Below are 19,071 nucleotides of genomic sequence, written 5' to 3' on the forward strand. Positions count from 1 at the left end.
AAACGCCTACATTCACATACTGTATGAGCCTGCAGAGACACACACACACACACACACACACACACACACACACACACACACACCAGCTGGGCATCAGCCTTCAAAGCATCTTTTTTCTGTTCTAAATGCAGAAAACAAAAATACAATGGGAACATTTTCTCTCTGGAAAAAAAAAAAAAAAAAAAAAAAATAGAAACAGCCAAAGGCTTGAGTAACCAGGTACGAGAGAGAAAGGCAAATCTCTGAGCCATTCTGTGGAACAGCTCACTCTTAAGTGGCACAGCAGCATGACATAAAAGAGGATATATCATCCAGAGCGAGTGGGCGATTTGCTCTGATTTAACCGGGGAGACTGGGCAGATAAACTCTTTTGCTAAATACTTTGGCAATCGTCTCCATTTTCTCAAATCTTCACCCAACAACAGGTTTATGCATCTAATGAAGATGTGCCTATCACAGGGGTGCAGTCTCTCTTTATTACCCTCTAATCACACCCTGAGTAGTGGCGGCATTTGTTATTAATACGAGCCCGAATTTCATTATTTTCCAGTTTGATCGGGAAGTGAGGTTGGTAAAGTGGCACTGAGACAGAGGAAGAGAGAGAGACAATCTTCCTTTAACTACATGGCACTGAGTGTGCAAGTCAGTCAGACAATCGCTTAAATTATTATGCAAATATAAACCAGCAGCAAGCCGACAGAGCTGCTACTAAACTATTCCATTAATTCACACCTGTCCTTTAATTACTCGTTTTAGGGAAAAATGAGGGAGAGGAGTGTGCCAGGGAATGTGCTGCGTTTTTTTTGTATAAAGTGATGTGAGACGTCTGATCTCCCATAACATCACCATATATGTATGAACACGTATGAAGTTATCTTTTCTGATGCACTTAGACCAGAACAGGTCACTCCTTTAGAGCAACACTGTCAGCTGCAGGTGTGGCAACATGTCTGTGGAAGTGAGACAAAACCACTCACTGTATATAAAAGATGGCAGTAAATCCTATAGTCGTATAATTTAAGTTTGATTGTTTGATTTGTGTGGTTTGTTTGAGGCCTTTGTCGAACACAGGCTGTCAATATAGTCTAACACAGGGGTGGGCAATCTCAGTCCACGAGGGCCGGTGTCCCTGCAGGTTTTAGATCTCACCTTGGGTCAACACACCTGAATCACATGATTAGTTCGTTACCAGGCCTCTGGAGAACTTCAGGACATGTTGAGGAGCTAATTTAGCCATTTAAATCAGCTGTGTTGATTCGAGGTAGAGTTGGCTGTCTCGAGACCGGTCTTGGTCTCGAGACTTTTACGTGGTCTTGGTCTTGTCTTGGTCTCGACAGACTTTGGTCTTGGTCTCGGATTTCTCGGTCTTGTCTTGGTCTCACTGTCTCGGTCTTGCTGTCTCAGATTGACATAGTGGTCGGGAGATTTGGAGTCAACAGTATCCATGACACACAACGTAACGTTCGATAATGTGTCATGCGCAAAAGCATCAGCTCTAAGAGCGGTGCTTAGAGAGTGCTTTGTAGTGAATCAGAAGAGTCGACTCCCATTGAGCGAGAGCCGAATCCTCATGTAATTTCCTTTCGTTGCTCAGCTCTCACACAGTGGCTCAGCTATGCTCCAATCCCTCCATATTGTGGCCAATCACATGCAAGGATATAGGATAATATCATTATGTGAAAAACAGAGGGTGAGAGACAACAGTCAAGTGGAGCGTGAGTATGTCCTCTCAGTAAGTGAGTGAGACAGTAGACAGCGGTGAGGAGGGCTGTGCGAAAGCAAAAACACATAAATATGCCTGACACAGGTAAACAAAGCAGCATCTGGCTGTAGTTTAAAGACTTTTTTGTCTAGTTCTCGGTCTCGTCTCGACTTTGTCTTGGTCTTGACTCTGTCTGTCTTGGTCTTGGTCTCAGTCTTGGTTTAGGTGGTCTTGACTGCAAGTCTAGTTCGAGGACACATCTAAAACCTGCAGGGACACCGGCCCTCGTGGACTGAGATTGCCCACCCCTGGTCTAACTTCTTGAAACTCTGTGAAGTAGAAGCTGAAGGCAATTTTCACTGCCGTGATTCCCATGATGGCGAGGCTGAAACACCTTCTGCACAAAATACACTGGGGCTTGAATACATTTGCAGTACTTTTTTAAATCAAATTTACACTTCATACTATTTCTTTATGTCATTGCTAGCTCACAGACGGAGCAACCTGGTCACCATTTTCTCTCCAAAAGGAAAAGCTTTTAGGGCTTTGCTGGTTTTAATAATACAAATTGTTGATTTTTTTTGATCAGAGATTTAAATGCAATTACATCTAGCAATCATTGCTGCATTTTGAAATTTCATTGTTAACAATTTGGCTGCTGCTGTCAGGGGTTTTTGGAGCTAGAAACAACTGTATATGTGGAAAACAGGGTAAAGTGCTAAGCAGAGATGGGCAGTAACGCGTTACTTGTAGCACGTTACTGTAATCCGATTACTTTTTTCCAGTAACGAGTAAAGTAAGGGATTACTATTGCAAAAACGGTAATTAGATTACCGTTACTTTCCCGTAGGAACGCTGCGTTACTAAAACTGATTTTTTTTGCGAGAATGTCTCATGACAGTGACATAAGCGAGTGGGACGTTCATGACAACAGCTGTGTGCAGATCAACAATGGATAATATATCGAGTGCGGGACAGAGTGTAGCATGCAGCGTTTAAAGCGTGGAAGTACTGACCTTACTTTGAGTTTGATTCCATAAAATGTGACAAAAACATTAGTGTCCGTTGTGCGTAGGAAGAAAACTTCTTTTTACAGCAAAAAACCCCCTAAACTTCCAAGCAAGTGGCGAGTGCGCTACGACATAATGGGAAATTCACAGAGAAACTCGCGGATTCTTCCACTGACCGCTGCAGCACACCTGCACCAGGGCAAACCTCCACCTACCCCACTCCTGCTTTACAGGTGAAAATAGAGCAACAGGACCGCTGAGTCTTGGATTTTATTTATTTTCTGCTGTGTTTTACTTGCATCTATTTGAAAGAGTGAGTGTAAACACAAAAAAAAATTTTATTTTATGTGCTGGAATGTGCAGAAAATAGGTTTAAATGTTAAACAAATTTCTTCCAGTCAGAGAATGTTGCATATAATTTAATTTTTGCTTGATGCATAAAGTTAAAAGATTAAAACTAATAAAACAAGTTTTAAAAAGAGACGTTTCCATTTGATTACATTTTGTATGATGGATTATGCAGAAAAAGTAGAATTGGGCTGAAAGATCTATCGCTTTATCACCTATTCAGGTTGTAAATCGTGTTTTTAAAAAGTAACTAAGTAACTTAGTAATTAATTACTTTTGAAAATAAGTAATCAGTAAATGACAGGAATACTTTTTGGGGGAGCAATCAGTAATTAGTTACTGATTACTTTTTTCAAGTAACTTAACCAACACTGGTGCTAAGTTATCAGCTAATGTTTGTGAGTTTTTTTTAGCAAGCTATGTCCATAAACTATAGATCTGTAATTCATACACACACAAAAACAAATGGGTAACAGATTATTATAATATTATAATTTCACTCACCAATATTGCAGAACAAAAATATGCGAAAAACCCCAACCTAACTGCAGGTGCTTCTCCTGACACACCTGTCAAAGTACCCGTAACTTTATGTGTTTTATATCTAAATGTACAAGTTCTATTTGTAAAAGAATTTGTAGCGCGCTGTAAAACACACATTTTAATGATAGTATTTAATATTTTCCCACAGGAGTTTTTTCCCCACTCACTTTTGGAGCCACCCTCAAGTGGCCATTAGAGGAACTGCAGTCTTTGGTGCTTCAGTGCTACCTTTGCTTTTTAGACCTGGATGTTGTCATTTGTACAAAATACAGAAACAGAGGTGCATTGAGCACTCTGTCGTTACCCACGCATTGCACCAATGGCATCTGATTCATTAGGTCCTGAGCCATGTAAATGAAAATTAGGGTTTATATACATGTTGGCACTAATTGTGTAACACTTCCTACGTAGCCACTAAAGCAGAGAAATAACAACTACATGCCTGTTGCCCGCTGTTGCACAACATTTCAGGGAAACCTGCCATTCAAACACAGAAACCGCACCAAAACGTTGCACTGAATGTTCACATTATTACACCACTGCACTGCAATTTGGCGCTTTTACATTGGCATCGTGTCCAGTAGGCTTACTTTATATTGTAATATTCATGGGACATTATTCCCTTTCCATAATGGCAAATATGAACAGATGAATAATACAGTTCAAATAAATTTGCAGCTGCATTTAATTATAACAAGAAGCATATTCACTTTGTATTTGTCTGATGTAATATGGTTGGTACCTCAGAAGAATGAGTTTATCTAAGCTGAAGCTCATTTATTCCTTATCTTTTTTTTTTCTTTTTTTTTAAACTGTCTTTTCCCAGATAGCATGTACACTGTAGCAGTATCTTGGCAGAAGGCTGACATATTTATTATAATTATTCATGTGTCACTTTAATTGAAAGTTTGAAAAGATATTTTTAATACCGTTTTCACCGGGGCTGGCCACACTGACTCATTATTCCTGGAAAGCGACAGGACATTTGACATTTTTGCAAATGTCACCCTCGGAGCTGTGAGCACCAACAATAAACTGCGGTTCAGACAGGCTGTGTGTTGGCACATTTGTGTTTTATTTTAACAATATTTATTGTGCACAGGCATTTACATCTCAGCTGTAGCTGATACATGTGTTGAGGATTATTCCAGCTGAACAGACTTGACTTAAAGATTTGAAAGCTCAAAAAAAAGTCTGATTAAATGAGAAAATATGTTTTGCAAATTGGAAGAAATGGCTGTTTATTTCCCATCTCCACTGGACCTGACTGAAGCAAATAAATTCTAATTGTGTTGTTTGGGAATTTTTTAAATCACAGCTTTGCAGATTTCTCCCTTTATCAGACAAGGTTTACTGTTGCTATGCATCCAAAGTCAGTGTCTGTGTATTTAATTCTCTTCTTTTATAAGATTTTATCAAACCTGTAATCAGTGTAAACATGACTAACAGACGAGCAGTGATGCCTGCGCGGTCGTTCCAGCCAAAACCCAGGAACATGTCAGCGATTGAAGGCATTCTGACACAAAATGACCCAACTTAAGGCCTGAATTATTTCCTTAAGAAAAAGAAACAGCATCTTCTTAAGGGACTGAAACAGTAATTTCCAGTATATGTATATCCCAAAGGATTACACTGAGGCTTTGCTGTCAGTATTAAAGTAACAGCTTCCTGCATTAATTATTGCTTCTCTGAATGAGGACTGGTGCTGTTATTTTTTGCTTTTTATCCTCGGATGTCTGTGAGCACAAAGAGATCCTAAATTATTCATTTGTGCCGACTACGAAACGTCCCCTATGGATCTTAATCGAGGCTGAAGACCTCGGGGCCCAATTTTCCATGAATGAATAAAAAGTTTCCTCCTTAACGCAAAGAAGCGGCCGCGGTGAGCGCAGCGCTGCGGTCCACAGTGCGCTCCGGCTGCCTGTTTGGGGCCGTGACATCGGTTAGGGCCTCTGTGACACTACACCGACGGTTCAAACGCAAAATAAAGAGATTTAAAATCAGTCAGACAAATAAATCAATACGGTAAATGTATAAACAACAACAGGAACCCCTTCAGAAATCGCCACAACACCTCCGGGTGCATTAACATAGCTGCTGCTTTTGCAGCTCGTCTCTTGTCTAACAGTTTCATTAGGTCTTCCTCTCCACTGGCTCTTCATCACTGTTTTCATGGAGCCAGCTCGATAGTGGATTCAAAACATTAGCGCGACTCAGGCGGCTGATCGCGTGGTTTATGCTTTATTTACGTGATTAGAAAAAGAATCCAGGGCTCCTCTCGGTGACAGGGTAAAGACAGAGCATCGGGGTCTTACCGTCAGCGGCCAGGGAGCTCTGGATCATCAGCATCAGCGCCGCGCCGATGGTCACAAACCACCGGGCCACCATTCCATTCAGCACGCGCGTCCTCTTCCCGATCCTCGGCGAGTAGACGGCCACCATCCCCGCATCCAGGATCCATAGCGACGAGGAGGAAGAGCAGGGGTCTTCTTTCTTATTTACCCCTCCGACCCCGGGGCCACCGCTGCTGGAGAGGCGCGCATGTTTGGGAGCCATTGGTCAACCAATTAATCCTGAATGGGAAACATCTAACGGCGCTGCTGGGATGAAAGGCATCCGATCAACCTGCCCCCGGTTCGGACAAGCAGGGCTCCGCTCTCCATGAGCCTGCTGGAGGCTGTGAAGGTCGACGAAAAAACAAAGAAGCGTTAGTTTTCTCCTTTTGCGCGTCTGGCTGTGTCAGTTTCTGTGTGCGTGCGTGAAGTCTGATGTCCCTACTGCGTCCGCAAGGCGCTCTCCATATCTGATGGCAGCTGTGTCAATGCACAGATACAGAACCGGAAATCAACCCAAGTTCTCTTCAAAATAAAACCGCGTGCACTTTGTATACACGAGCTATTCTTCAGGCTGTGAACCAGATTAATGCAAGAATTATATGCTGCCAAAGTTTATAGGAGAACAATATTTTCCGTCAGCCACAATGCTGATTCAATAAAAAGACTAGATGATAATTCTGATAATGCATTGCTTCAAATGTGCCTGTGAAGGTTCTCAGTCATCCAGGTCATCGTAGTCAAAGGAGTTTGCAAAGAAAAGCGTCTGGACTTGCTTCAAATGAACATAAGTCCGAAGTAAATATGAAATAAATATGAAAACTGATTTTCCAATCCATGTCTTGCAGGTCTGTAAACGGTTTCTGCCCTGTTCCTCTGCATTGCTACTACTCCTGAAAGTTTTGACATCAATGTTTGCAGATGTTTTTCTTATACAAGCTGCCCATTTTCTTTGTACTTACCTCAAACATAACGCTTTCAACTAGCCCCCTGGCTGTCGCATCTGTTCACAATTAAACCATCACCATCTTCCTGCATTTTCATCAACCACTCCTCGCCAGACTATTCCCTTAGTTGCTCCTTAGTATTTCTTCTAGTTCTTCAAAATGTGATTTATCCCACTTCTTGTTTTGTGCGAGATCTACTTACATTTAACAGTTCAGAATATCTGGATTTAATTTTAAATCTTAAATGTCTGTATTAATTAGAAGCAGAGGATCTAGTGATGACATTAGCATATAACAAGTGTAATGTTACTACCTTTTCAGATTTTTTTTTTTTTTTTTTTTTTAAGTCAATTTCTGACATTTTAAATTGATCCTTACTCATTATCTTTATCATGCATGAGTCACTCCCCTATAAAGTAATCTCCTGGATCATAAGTGGCTAGAAGCAGTCTTTTTTATGCAACTAATTTTGGTTACCAGCAGCCCACTGCACTTGTCGTGCCACAGCTTTTTTTTAAAGTAAGAGGGAGATGAAACAACCTGAGTGACTGAACTCCAGTAATCATTTTTAAACATAGAACAACTGAATGAGATTTTAGTCACCAGTGGTAAGCTTTACTTCTACAAACATCAACAAATTATAAAAATCAGAGGGTTGGGATGTTCTGTGTCCGTCTGACTAACGAGTGCACACTCCCAAGTTACCTCACAGGCCAGAAGTGACCTTTTCCAAAAGGGTGACATCCAAATGTTTTGCACTGCAAATTGTTCCAGCTGTCTATTGTGCATTATTATCTTAGTGGTGCATCCACTAATATATGGTTCTTTTAAGCACACTAACTCACCTCCACACTCACTGTGGGCACCTGGCACTGATCTGTGGATGGTTTTGTGTGTTTCACAGAACATGTTTAAGGCAGGTGTATTTGATTGTGCTTCCACTTTAGTCTACTTATACTCCACAATCCAAACACTGCTGTCACCGTTTCCTTTTTCTTGTGCAGTAAATGGACTTATTCCTATATAGTGATTTTCCTATGTTACTTGAGCGTTTAAGACACTTCATACAGAATGCCTCAGTCACACATATTTACATTCATACAAACACCTTTTTTCTACGTCTAACTGATCGCTATTGAATTGGGAGCAACTGGAGTTTTAATATCTTACCCAAAAATACTTTGGCATACAGACTGGAGCCGCCAGGAATCAAATCACCAACCTTCCAGTTGGTAAATAACCTGCTCCAAGACATCCCAACTGCAGGTATGCCCTATTGTCCAGATTTAAGAAGGTTTTGATTAAAAGCAATGCGTTTATAGTAGATATTCTTTTGCTGCCCAGTTAAGATTCAGCAGAATACTTGGTGAGATTTGCTATTTCCCTCTGCAGGTCAGGATCTACTTGATGCTGCAGCCTACTGGGCCAGCCTACTCCATACAGGATAGAGGGTATACTGAAGATTTTCAGTGCACTAGAGTGTAGCTCAGTTCGCAATGGACCAAGTGTTCTGTCCCTGTAGCAAATAAGACACCAGGCTGTTTCCCCCCTTAACTTTTATGCACATTTGGATTTTGGAGTTTTGTCTATTAAATTGTAAAAAATTTCCCTTTTATGTATACATTCTATTTTAAAAATTGCATATTTTGCCTAAAGCTCAGAGTAATGGTCAACAATCTGTGGTACAAACATACCTCAAATGCATTAGATCCAAATAACTGAACAGAAGTCTGCATTCCTGGGAGATTCCACACATTAAACCTACCTTTATTAGGCGGTTGCACCCTGAAGTTAAAATGGCCTTCAGAGACCTTTTAGGAGAGCAATGACACTCAAAGAATCCTGAATTGAAATGTTTTGGGAAATAATTTCCAGAGTGAAGAAAAATGTCCTTTTACAAACTTATTGGTGCGGGAAATCAAGAAACTTTTAAAGAGGTTTATCAGATTTTATGCGTATCTATATATAATTAAAGCGCTTTGGGGTCCTTAGGGACTAGTAAAGCGCCATACAAATACAGGCCATTTCATTTACCATAATTCCCAATGACTGTAGAAATTGATAATTCCCTCGAAGCACAGGCAGACGCAAATGGGTTTCCGGTGTTCCAGATTAACTGGCGTCGCAGATTAACTGGATTTGGTCGAACAGATGTGTGGCAGATTTGCGTTTCACGAGCTGCTACCGACAAACCAGCAAAAAAAAAAACGCCAAATGTGTCATCTGAGACACTTGTGAGGTTATAACTATACAGTATTAACAAATTAAAACTCAACGTACGACACATCATCTAAAATAAACAACAAAACACGATAAATCAATAAATACCTCGTTGGTTGCATGCTCCAAAAAGGGAATTAGCCGCCGTTTATCTAAAGTCCATCCCACTTAACATGACTTTCAATAAAGACCATTCTTGCTGCGTGCTTACAGGTGTTTTCTCCTTTTTTCTCCCCAAAAAGGAAAACCAGCGCCACTTTTAAGCAAACTTGACTTTCAAAATAAAAGCACAAAAACTTTAACTACATAAAATAAAATAACATAAAATAATGTTCAACTTAAACAATTTACAATGATGACATGGACCTTGAAAAGATAAAGAAATAATCCAAATTATATAAACAATGTCATCATGCCAACAGCTACACTATACATGTATTTTTGTCATATGCCAGATAATTTATATACTTCTTGAAAATAACGGATTTGTTTATTTTCATTATATTTCCAAATAATTACATATAATGAAATAAATAAGATATAGCCAGTTTAAGTCAATGGTATGACAGTGACAAAGTAAACATAATGTGTATGTAACAAGAAGAGAGTTCCAGAGATGAAACGTGGTTCTAGGATGATAAAGCTACAATTTCCTTAAGGCTTACCTGGTCCAGCTGCTCATTTAACACTTTTTGTTCTTGTAAAACCAGTTTATACGAATTTAGATTATCCGAGACGCTCACTTCCGGTCGTGTTTTGCTAACTGCGGCCACCTTGACGCATCTTCCTGCAGGTAGAAACAGCCTGTGTGTTTAGTGTAATTACGCTGGAAATGACAGGAACACACTGGACCTAACAGACTAATTATCCCTCCGTCTAAAAACTGAGATGAGAGATGAAACTCTTGTATTAGTAGTAGATTAACTCCCGCATTATTCCGAAAGAGGAGAAAGTGTTTGTGGCTGAGCTGAATTCAGCTGGAAGCAGGCGACCCCTGGTGGCAGCCGGAGGAAGGGCCTCAAAGTGAACTCCATCGTTACACAGTTCCCTCTGTGCCCAATTCGCTGTAATAGAAATAATAGTGAAGTCATTATTTTAGTGAAAGAGCTCCCGCCATACTCCAGGACCATGCATTTGTATATATCATCATCTAACCCGCACAGATTGAGGCCTGCAGAGAAGCTACCTGGTAGGCCTGTTTGCACACAGCTCAAATCACACAAATAAATAAATTAAAATTGCAACTGCTGGCTTTTTTCTGACAGTGACAAATCAAATGTTTTGTTCATTCTGTTTGCACACTTTTGCACCTTTATTAGAAAATCAGTGGGGTAACTGTGGCACTTAAACTACAAGGAGTAGGGAAAGGAGATATCCAGAAGAGACAGACACTGATATAAACTGCTAAGTTTTATGGTTTAAGAGACATCATCAGTTTAGAAGTGAGTGATAACTCAGTGCAAAACTAGCTGCATTTACAGAAACCTACAGAAATACAGCAGCCATTATGGGTGATGTGCAGAGCTGTAGAAACTACAGAGGGCATGATGCTGATGAAGTTATGGGAACTTAAGGTAACACGACAGGTGATAATCAGTGACCAGTAGTATGTCTTCGTTTCATGATAAAGGCACTACACACATGATGTTTGCTTTAAGAGTATTAAGGCAGAAGTACAGAGAAGGTCAGGAGGAGTTGCGCTCTGTCTTTGTGGATCTAGAGAAATCATGTGATAGGGTCCCAAGAGTGGATCTGTGGTGCTGTATGAAGAAGTCAAGTGTGACAAGGAAGAACAGTATGTGAGGATGGTGCATTACATGTTTGAGGGCAGTGAAACACCAATGAGGTGTAGAAGTGACAGATGTGACAGCCCCTTCTTATGATGGTGATAGTCAATGTAGCTGCTGAGGTCATACAGGAGTCGCTGATGTTTGCAGGCAACATTGTGATCTGTTGTAAGAGTGGGGAGTAGGTGGAAGAGAGACTGGAGAGGTGGTGGCATGCTCTGGAGGGAAGAGGAAGCAACCCAAAATAGATGTGTTTGAATGAGTGTGACAGGCTGAAAGGTGAAGAAGCAGACGCAGTGAATGTAGATGAGTTTAAATGCCTGGGGTGAACAATTTAAATCAATGGACAATGCAAAAGAGGCAATGTGGAGTAGGTGACAAAGAGTGTCGGGGGTGATTTGTGACAGAAGGATATCAGCAAGTGTGAAAGGGAAGGTTTACAAGATGGTAGTGAGAGCAGCTAGGAGGCGGAGCTGAGTGACCAGAATGGTCAGGATGAGAAACTCAAACATTCATTCAAACATATTAACTAACAGGTCGAGCAGTTAGTTAATAAAAGTTAATCAAGAGGCGATGCAGAGATGATGTTGAATATGGACTTTCCAGGCAGGAGGAAAAGTGGAAGACTGCTAAGAAGATTCATGGACGTAGTGTGACAGAGAGGACACTAAGGATAGGGTGAGATGAGGCAGATGATCCGCTCTGGTGAGCAGCCGAAGAAGAAGATCTAATTGGGTTCAGTAATAAAATATTTTCACTAATGACGGCTTTTGTGGTCCAGGTGACAAGTTGAGTTGTTGTAGTGGAAGTGCACCATTGTTAGTAATGACAACATTTCCACAAATAATTCTTTACAGCAGTTAATCATATTTTTAATCACATTTTTTCATTGGTAATTAGAAAAAAAAGGGAAGGGGATATTTGTGTGTGTTTGTTTGTTCTATTTAAATTTTTTCCTAATAAAGTCAGCCATCGTTATTTTGCCAGTTTTACAGTTAACATTTTATTCCCATGCTCTCTCCAGATAGGCATGTCTACTATTTTTGACGAAATGGGATGCTGTCCAAACCCAAAAGCCACATATTTCCACCATCTCCAGCTGAATTGATCACTTGAAGTCGTGCTTGGAGGGGACATGTCACAGTAGTGTCAGAAAGAGGATAAGAGGATAAATGAATGGAAATACAACTAATTATTGTTTAAAACAGGAGGTTTGGTTTGGCACAGGGCGCAGGCTCCGTGGTGGGCTGAGATCTGATGCTCTAACAAATACCTGCAGAGTTGCATCACATAAAAAAGTTCTGTTTTAGGCCAGCGAGTGTTCTTCTGCTTGATAGATGGAATCCTTGTTGTGTTGTCTGCACAGTATCCAAATGTCAGCATGCACTTTGCTTTTCCGGATCAAAAAAAGAGGCAGAGCAACCAACGAATTAAACCAGAACATGGACCGAAATGCTTGGAGAGGTGTCAGAAAGAGTTTCAGGCAGGGTTACTTGTCCACTGACAGACCTGGCTTTATAATTACATGAAAATATAGTTCATAGTTATTAAAAATAGAAATAAACTATTATTGATATAAAAAGAAAAACTAGAATACCAGCCAGTACAGGTTGGTTGGTGTTTTTGATTTTGATTTTCATTCAAAAAAACAGAACATTAATCAGAAATACTCCATATATAAAAATAATTATTGGATTTATTAATCAATAAATGCTTATGAAATACCTACGTAGTTCTGCAGAACCACATTCTCATCAACCATGTCTGCTGTGTTCTACATTGTGTTCACTAATGCAACTTTATCATGTAAAACGGCTAACTGACTGTTGCTATCCATTCATCTAGTTATGGTAATAAATGAAAACTGACATTTATTTCTCACTGAAATTGTCAGAAATTTGATTTTTCCATATAAGCAGGTGTGTCCTGCTCCCTTCAAAGGACAGTGCAAAATGGGAGGCTCTGATGAAAAACTGAGCGAGAGGACAAGTATGTTAGTCTTCAATCTGAGACACGGGCGTCACACAGGTCTTCAGCTTGGCAGTTTCTTCAAACAGAACATCAGTCTCAACATCAGCAGTGAAGAGGAGACTTCAGCATGCTGGACTTAGAGACAGAGATGCAAAGAAAACCAATATTAGAGACAGACAATTAAAAAAAAAAAGGCTTGAGAAAGGAATGTTTGGAAGACTGAACAGATAAATCCAGCAGGTACTGGAACATTTGTGAGACAAATGAAATGATGCGGGAGGAAAGGCTGACCCCGTCTGTCTGGCCTGAAGGAGAAATGTGACAATCTGGGATGCTTTGATGGTGGCAAAGTGGGACATTTGTACAGGATAAAAAAGATCTTGGACAGGGGCACCTATCATTTTATTTTGCAGTGCTATTCCAGAGTGTTGGGAAACAACTTTATAGGCGCAAATTTCCTCTTACAATGCTCAGAAGCACAACTCCAAACTATTCAAGAACTATTCAGAGAATAAACTGGGACTCTGTTTCTAATGGAGAGGCCAGCAAAGGGCACCACAAACCTGCTGTGAGGCCAGTATGGCCATAAAAACAGCCCCTCAGACAAGATGTCTCCAGATTATTTCAGCAAACTGACTGAACTACAGTGCCAAAGGTCTGCAAGTTTGGGTCTCGTGCAAGAAAGTCTGAGAATGTATTTTTTCACAAATACAAATTAAGTTAAACTGTCCTTTGACGTTACTAGCACGTTTGCGAAAATGCCATATACCATAAAGTGGCTCACAATATTGTATTCCCTAATACTCTATAGACAAGAAACACAAACTAAAAATGAAACTACATCTACTGTCTCAACCCCTTCTGTCCAGAACACGATGAAAACTTTCCATTCTGAGTCTTTCTGCTGCAATGAGTGCAACACATCTGCAATGTGTCTCTTTGTAGTAGAGGACTCAACTGAAAAGATTGCTCACTGGTTGTATTCTGGTTAGATTTTTATATATAAACAAAGTTTGACATTTTGAGAACACTACAAAGTAATTTTTTGTGGAATAATATCTGCTTCAAATCATGCCATTTTGGTCAATTTGTCACAATTAATCACCGTAATAACACCAATTGATTAATCCAGTTGAATCATAAACTAAAAGACTGTTAGATCGATTCCATATTGATGCTCTGATACAAAAATTGACTCCATCTTGTTGCTATCACTGCACCAAAATTGCTTTGAAGATGTCAACTGACATTTTAAAAGCAACAAGTTAATAGCACACGATCACACTAATGTTCCCCGTACTGTGATCTCCGCACACTGCTTCATGTTACTGTGAGGTAGTGTTGACCATGTCTATAAAATCAGAAGGTTTTGCAGTTTCCTGGTCTGAAGCTTTATGATGTTTGTTAACACAACTCTAAAGAAGAAAGTCATCAGCGATGACCCTGGAGGAGCAAATGCTGCTACACATCAATCTGGGGAGAGTTATAAGGCCATCCATCCATCCATTCGCTTCCGCTTATCCTTTTTAGGGGCGCGGGGCGCGCTGGAGCCTATCCCAGCTGTCATAGGGCCAGAGGCGGGGTACACCCTGGACAGGTCGCCAGTCTGTTGCAGGGACGGACTACCATTCACACCTAGTGGCAATTTGGATTATCCAATTAACCTAACCCCACAAGCTGCATGTCTTTGGACGGTGGGAGGAAGCCGGAGTACCCGGAGGAAACTCCACACAGAAAGACCCCGGCCTGATGGTGGAATTGAACTCAGGATCTTCTTGCTGTGTGGCAACAGTGCTAACCACCATGCCACGGTGGCATGGTGGAGTTATAAGGCCATTCCAAAAAACTCCAAAGTCCATCATTCTACAGTAAGAGAAATTATTCACAAGTGGAAAGCATTCAAGGTAGAAGCCAGTCTTCACATTAGATTATTCACCCTGCGGTTGGTAGTTACACAAGCCAACTGTTAAGCACGGTGGTGGAGGAGTGATGATGGGTTTGTTTTGCACAGGATCTGTGCTCCTTTCAGTCACTGGCTTCTCCATGAACTCCTCTTGATACCAAAGTACTCTAGAGTCAATGCAATGACCCAGACAAAGTTCAGACCTCAACCTGATGGGAAACCTTTGGTGCAACCATAAGAGAGAGATGTATAAAGATGCATAAACAAATACGCCCAAACTTCAAAACACTGAAGAAACATTGTAAAGAAGTGTGGGCTGAAATTCATCCATGGTGATGTGAAACAGCAATGAAATCATACAGAAAACCACTGCTAAAAGTTTCTCTGTGCTGCTGTTTTTCAGGAGTCACTTGGGGAACATTTTCAGGACCAAACATCTTGACTTTCAGCCATGTTATCTATGATAGAGATGCAAAATTATTTAATTATTTTTATAAATGTAAGGTTTAGCCAGGTTTTTGCTGGTTTAGCCAGCAAAAACTATAGAATCTGTAGATTTTGCTGGCTAAACCTGAACAATCAAATTGAAAATCAAGTTCAAAATGTAAATTTGAAACAGGTTAACAGAAAGCTTGAAACATTTATTCTGACAGGGAATCCGTGTCTGAGATTTGAATGTTTAACCTTAAAGGGCTGTTTTCATATATGGAGGCAACTGGATTGTGAAGCATTGAGTTTCATTTTTGATTAGTGCATCATCATAATTATTCTGGCACCAAGCAGCGATGTGACTTGTGGACTACTGCAGGCAAAAAATAAAACTTCCGGGCCTTCTTTCAAAGTAAAAGTAGTTGTGGGAACCTGGCAAATGCTTTGTTTCCATCAGCCTTTTAAGAAGCTAAAATAAATAAATACATAAAAAGAGTGGGTGGTGTGCTGATTGAATGATAAAACCACTCTGTGAAGACAAAACAAAGCTATAATAAATGTCCACGTGCACAGACATGCACACAAAAACTGCGTGACTCCTTGCTGGCTGTAACTCACCGCGCGTGATCACCTGTAATGTTCTTTAATAAGACAGACATGTGACCATTCTGATAGCCGTCTGTATCTGCAGGTGAATGAGTGAAGCTACATAAACATTTAAATTAGCATAGCTCACCAGCCAAGAAGCATTAATGTTTCACAGGCGAGCGCATCAGCTAACAGAAAACATCAATACAAAAACAGACATGAATCCTTTGAGTGAATGTAGGGAAACTATAAAATCCAAAACAAAACAGAAAAAAACAGAAGAACAGTGGCGTGCACTGAAAACAGGGTGCCCAGATGAAAACACCAAGCAGGCGCCTGGTGATGTGACTGTGGAACCACTGTTGGAGCAACAGCGGCTCGTTAAAGAGCTCATAAAAGCTGTGATTATACGCGCCTCAAGAGAGGCAAAGGTGCCGCCGTCTGATGAGATGCAACAGCAACTCTTCGTATCTCTGTGGGCGAAAATTAAGGGAAAAGCTATTAACATCAAACGACATACAGTGGAAAGTCTGGAAAAAGCCATTTTCAAAGACATTCAGAAGCTGGTGGAAATTCCACCAAATCTTGTAATAATTGCGCCAGGAGTAGCTCAGCCGCACCAAGAAAAGGTAATTTCTATATTCAAAGATCGCCTCCTCCAAAAGAAGCAAAATCTACTAACAAGGCTATTTGCATGGTGTAGAAAAACTGAAGACGATGGAGACCAAACACCAGAAACTAAAAAAATCTCCCAAACACTTTCACAAGAGTTTGAGGATAATATATTTCCATTACCGGAGGAAAAATCCAAATCTGGCGGTAGTAGGACATCTCATGATGTTGAGGTTAAAGAGTGTGTGAGCACACTTATTCGTGATGTGCTCTCACACGCAAACACGTCCCACTACAAACCTTCAGTCGAACTGCACAAGCGACTCTTTGACAACGTGGTGTCTGATGACCGCATCAAAGACTTATATATAGACAAAAATAAGTTAAAAGGTCTTCACGAGGCCATTTACCAAGAGACAAAACATTCTGTAAAGACAAACATTTGATAATGTTATTGAATGACATGGACCCGGTATTGCAAAACTTGACGATCCAGATAATTAAAAAACATTTGATCAAGTCGATGGAGAATCCAGCCCTTAGTGCGGCTGAAGAGGTTCAAAAATACAGGTCTTCTCTGGAAATCTGTATCGAGGACTTGGTGAAGCATGTCGTCGAAAATGCCGACTCACCCTGCTCTTCTGAAAAAGCCGATGCCATCGCCAAACGGCTGTTCAGCAAAGTCTGGCCTCAAGTGAAAAATGTTCAAATCCCTGCCGAAAAAGTGACATTCCTCAGTAACATGGTGTACAAGTTTCTCATAGAGAAATTGAAAGACCCAGATGTAATTCTGACATTCACGTCATTAGACCACTGATTCGTTCATGGGCTCATTATTAAGGTCTTCAAAGAGCTGCGTAAATATATTGGAGTTTCATCAGAAGCTTCTTTTCCTATGTGGGTCGAGCTTCGGGGTTCACACACAGACAAAACAAAATGAATGTTCTGTAAGCAATCCATCAGGATTGCCTGTAAATATTTGTTTAAAATTATTAGGACAGTTTAAGTCTATTAGTTGACATCAAACTCTTTAATTTGGCTAACAAGTCATTTTAAAAACTCCAGGACCGGCCGAGGCAGATGGCCGTCCTCACTGAGCCTGGTTCTGGTTTCTTGCTTTTAAAAGAAAGTTTTTCCTCCCCACTGTTGCCGAGTGCTTGCTCAGATTATTGCGGTTTTGTTTTTTGTCAACTAATACATAACTTATCTTATTGGGCACTCTAAATTGAGTCTATTAATTTAGAGTGCCCAATAAGATGAGTTTTTATTAATTTTATTAATTTAATAAAATATTGTGAATATTGCTTGTTTCATTGTCACACAAATGTCTACATTTTCATTTTGTGTGTTTGTCATTCTATTCAAAATCAAACATTTTAGTAGCAACTATTGTACATGGCAGATGCTTTACTCTGATTGCACAAACCTTATGTAGGAGTAGGTCACAGATAACAGGTATTCATTTGTAAATTTGACCTCTGATCTCACATTGATACAGAATGACAGGATATTTGTATGTAAACTATAATGTGATATGTAGAATCCACATATATTGGTATATAATCTCCCAAATGTTGCCAAAACAAACAATGGCAGTAAGGAACATAGCTCTAAATAACATTAGGATCTTTTAGACCCTCACTATAGTCTAGATGAGAAGTCAAATAGACAGGTCGGAGGTCAAATGTGGCATTAAATCCTAATGCGGTACATTCTTATGTTGACAATACACACCACACTTGTAAGAATCAAAGGTATAAGTTAAATTATAAGGCTTTTTATAAGGTGTTTCATATGAAAACAGTTAAGATCTTTATGCAAATACATAGGAAGGCTCTTCTTTGTATCTGCCAACAGAGGCATTATGGTCACACTTTCCTTAAAGCAAGAAATTCAGGTGCTATTCTTTTTATTTTAATGTTGAAAGCACCAGTGTCTGGATCAGCACCCTAAGTAGAATGATCAAACTTTCAATAACGAAAGAAAGTAAAGCATCTGTCTGATATAATCTATAGCAGACAATGGTTCCCATGTGGTGCAATTCCCAGGTCTATAATGACCAAGACAGTCACATGAATCCGCATTCTGTTTATTTAAAGATTTAACTTGTATGTTCTTCTGTAGGGTGTAGCTGTAGGAACCCCAGAGTGCACCAAGACGCTCCAGTCCTCCAGGTGAGATTAACCTGCCGGCGGCTGATACTTTAGTTTGTCTGTCTCTGCATCCATCCATGTTCAGAGTGTGAAAACTATTACTGCAATCTTATATTTCCACTGTAAACATGTTGGCTGTTCTCTGTGCCTGCACATATTACTCTGGTACAGCTGAGTTTATTTATAGTTCATGGTACTTGATTGCCCTGATAGTCATAAATATTTTTCTCTGAAATGGTCAGAACATTCTTGCCATTTAGCAAGTGCACACAGTACGTGATACTAAACTGCGTATGTGCTACGTCTGGTACCGAAGAGTGACTCTTTATGAAATGGACACAGAGATTACATTTTATTTTCTACCATTGCTGTATCATTTTAAAAGATCGTGTCACTATAGGATATGTTGGTTAATCTTTTGTAGGTGGAAAGAGTAGTGGAATATTTGGTGAACCTGAGCCTGCTGCTCAACCACAGAGACCCATACCTCCAGGTGGACCAACCAGCAACATATTTGGGCCTGCA

The 19,071-nt window shown here is 40.2% G+C and overlaps 1 protein-coding gene across 6 annotated transcripts in view; it reads right to left on the reverse strand.

Annotated features, from left to right (window-relative positions):
• Positions 1 to 9,787, reverse strand: part of kiaa1549la (KIAA1549-like a) — a 125,160-nt gene extending 115,373 nt beyond the window's left edge. For 5 of the 6 annotated variants that reach the window (XM_025909038.1, XM_013265557.3, XM_025909037.1 and 2 more), the window contains exons 1-2: positions 9,212 to 9,339; positions 5,919 to 6,280 (exon numbers count right to left, since the gene is read on the reverse strand). In XM_025909038.1, the coding sequence (XP_025764823.1) occupies positions 5,919 to 6,159 (241 nt within the window). In that variant the 5' untranslated portion in view covers positions 6,160 to 6,280; positions 9,212 to 9,339. Of the gene's footprint in view, positions 1 to 5,918; positions 6,281 to 9,211; positions 9,340 to 9,768 lie in introns of those variants that run through there. The other variant, XM_025909036.1, reaches the window with a different exon arrangement.
• Positions 9,788 to 19,071: the final 9,284 nt, after the last annotated feature.

The sequence above is a fragment of the Oreochromis niloticus genome, linkage group LG7 (assembly GCF_001858045.2).
Source record: "Oreochromis niloticus isolate F11D_XX linkage group LG7, O_niloticus_UMD_NMBU, whole genome shotgun sequence".
Lineage (NCBI taxonomy): Eukaryota > Metazoa > Chordata > Actinopteri > Cichliformes > Cichlidae > Oreochromis > Oreochromis niloticus.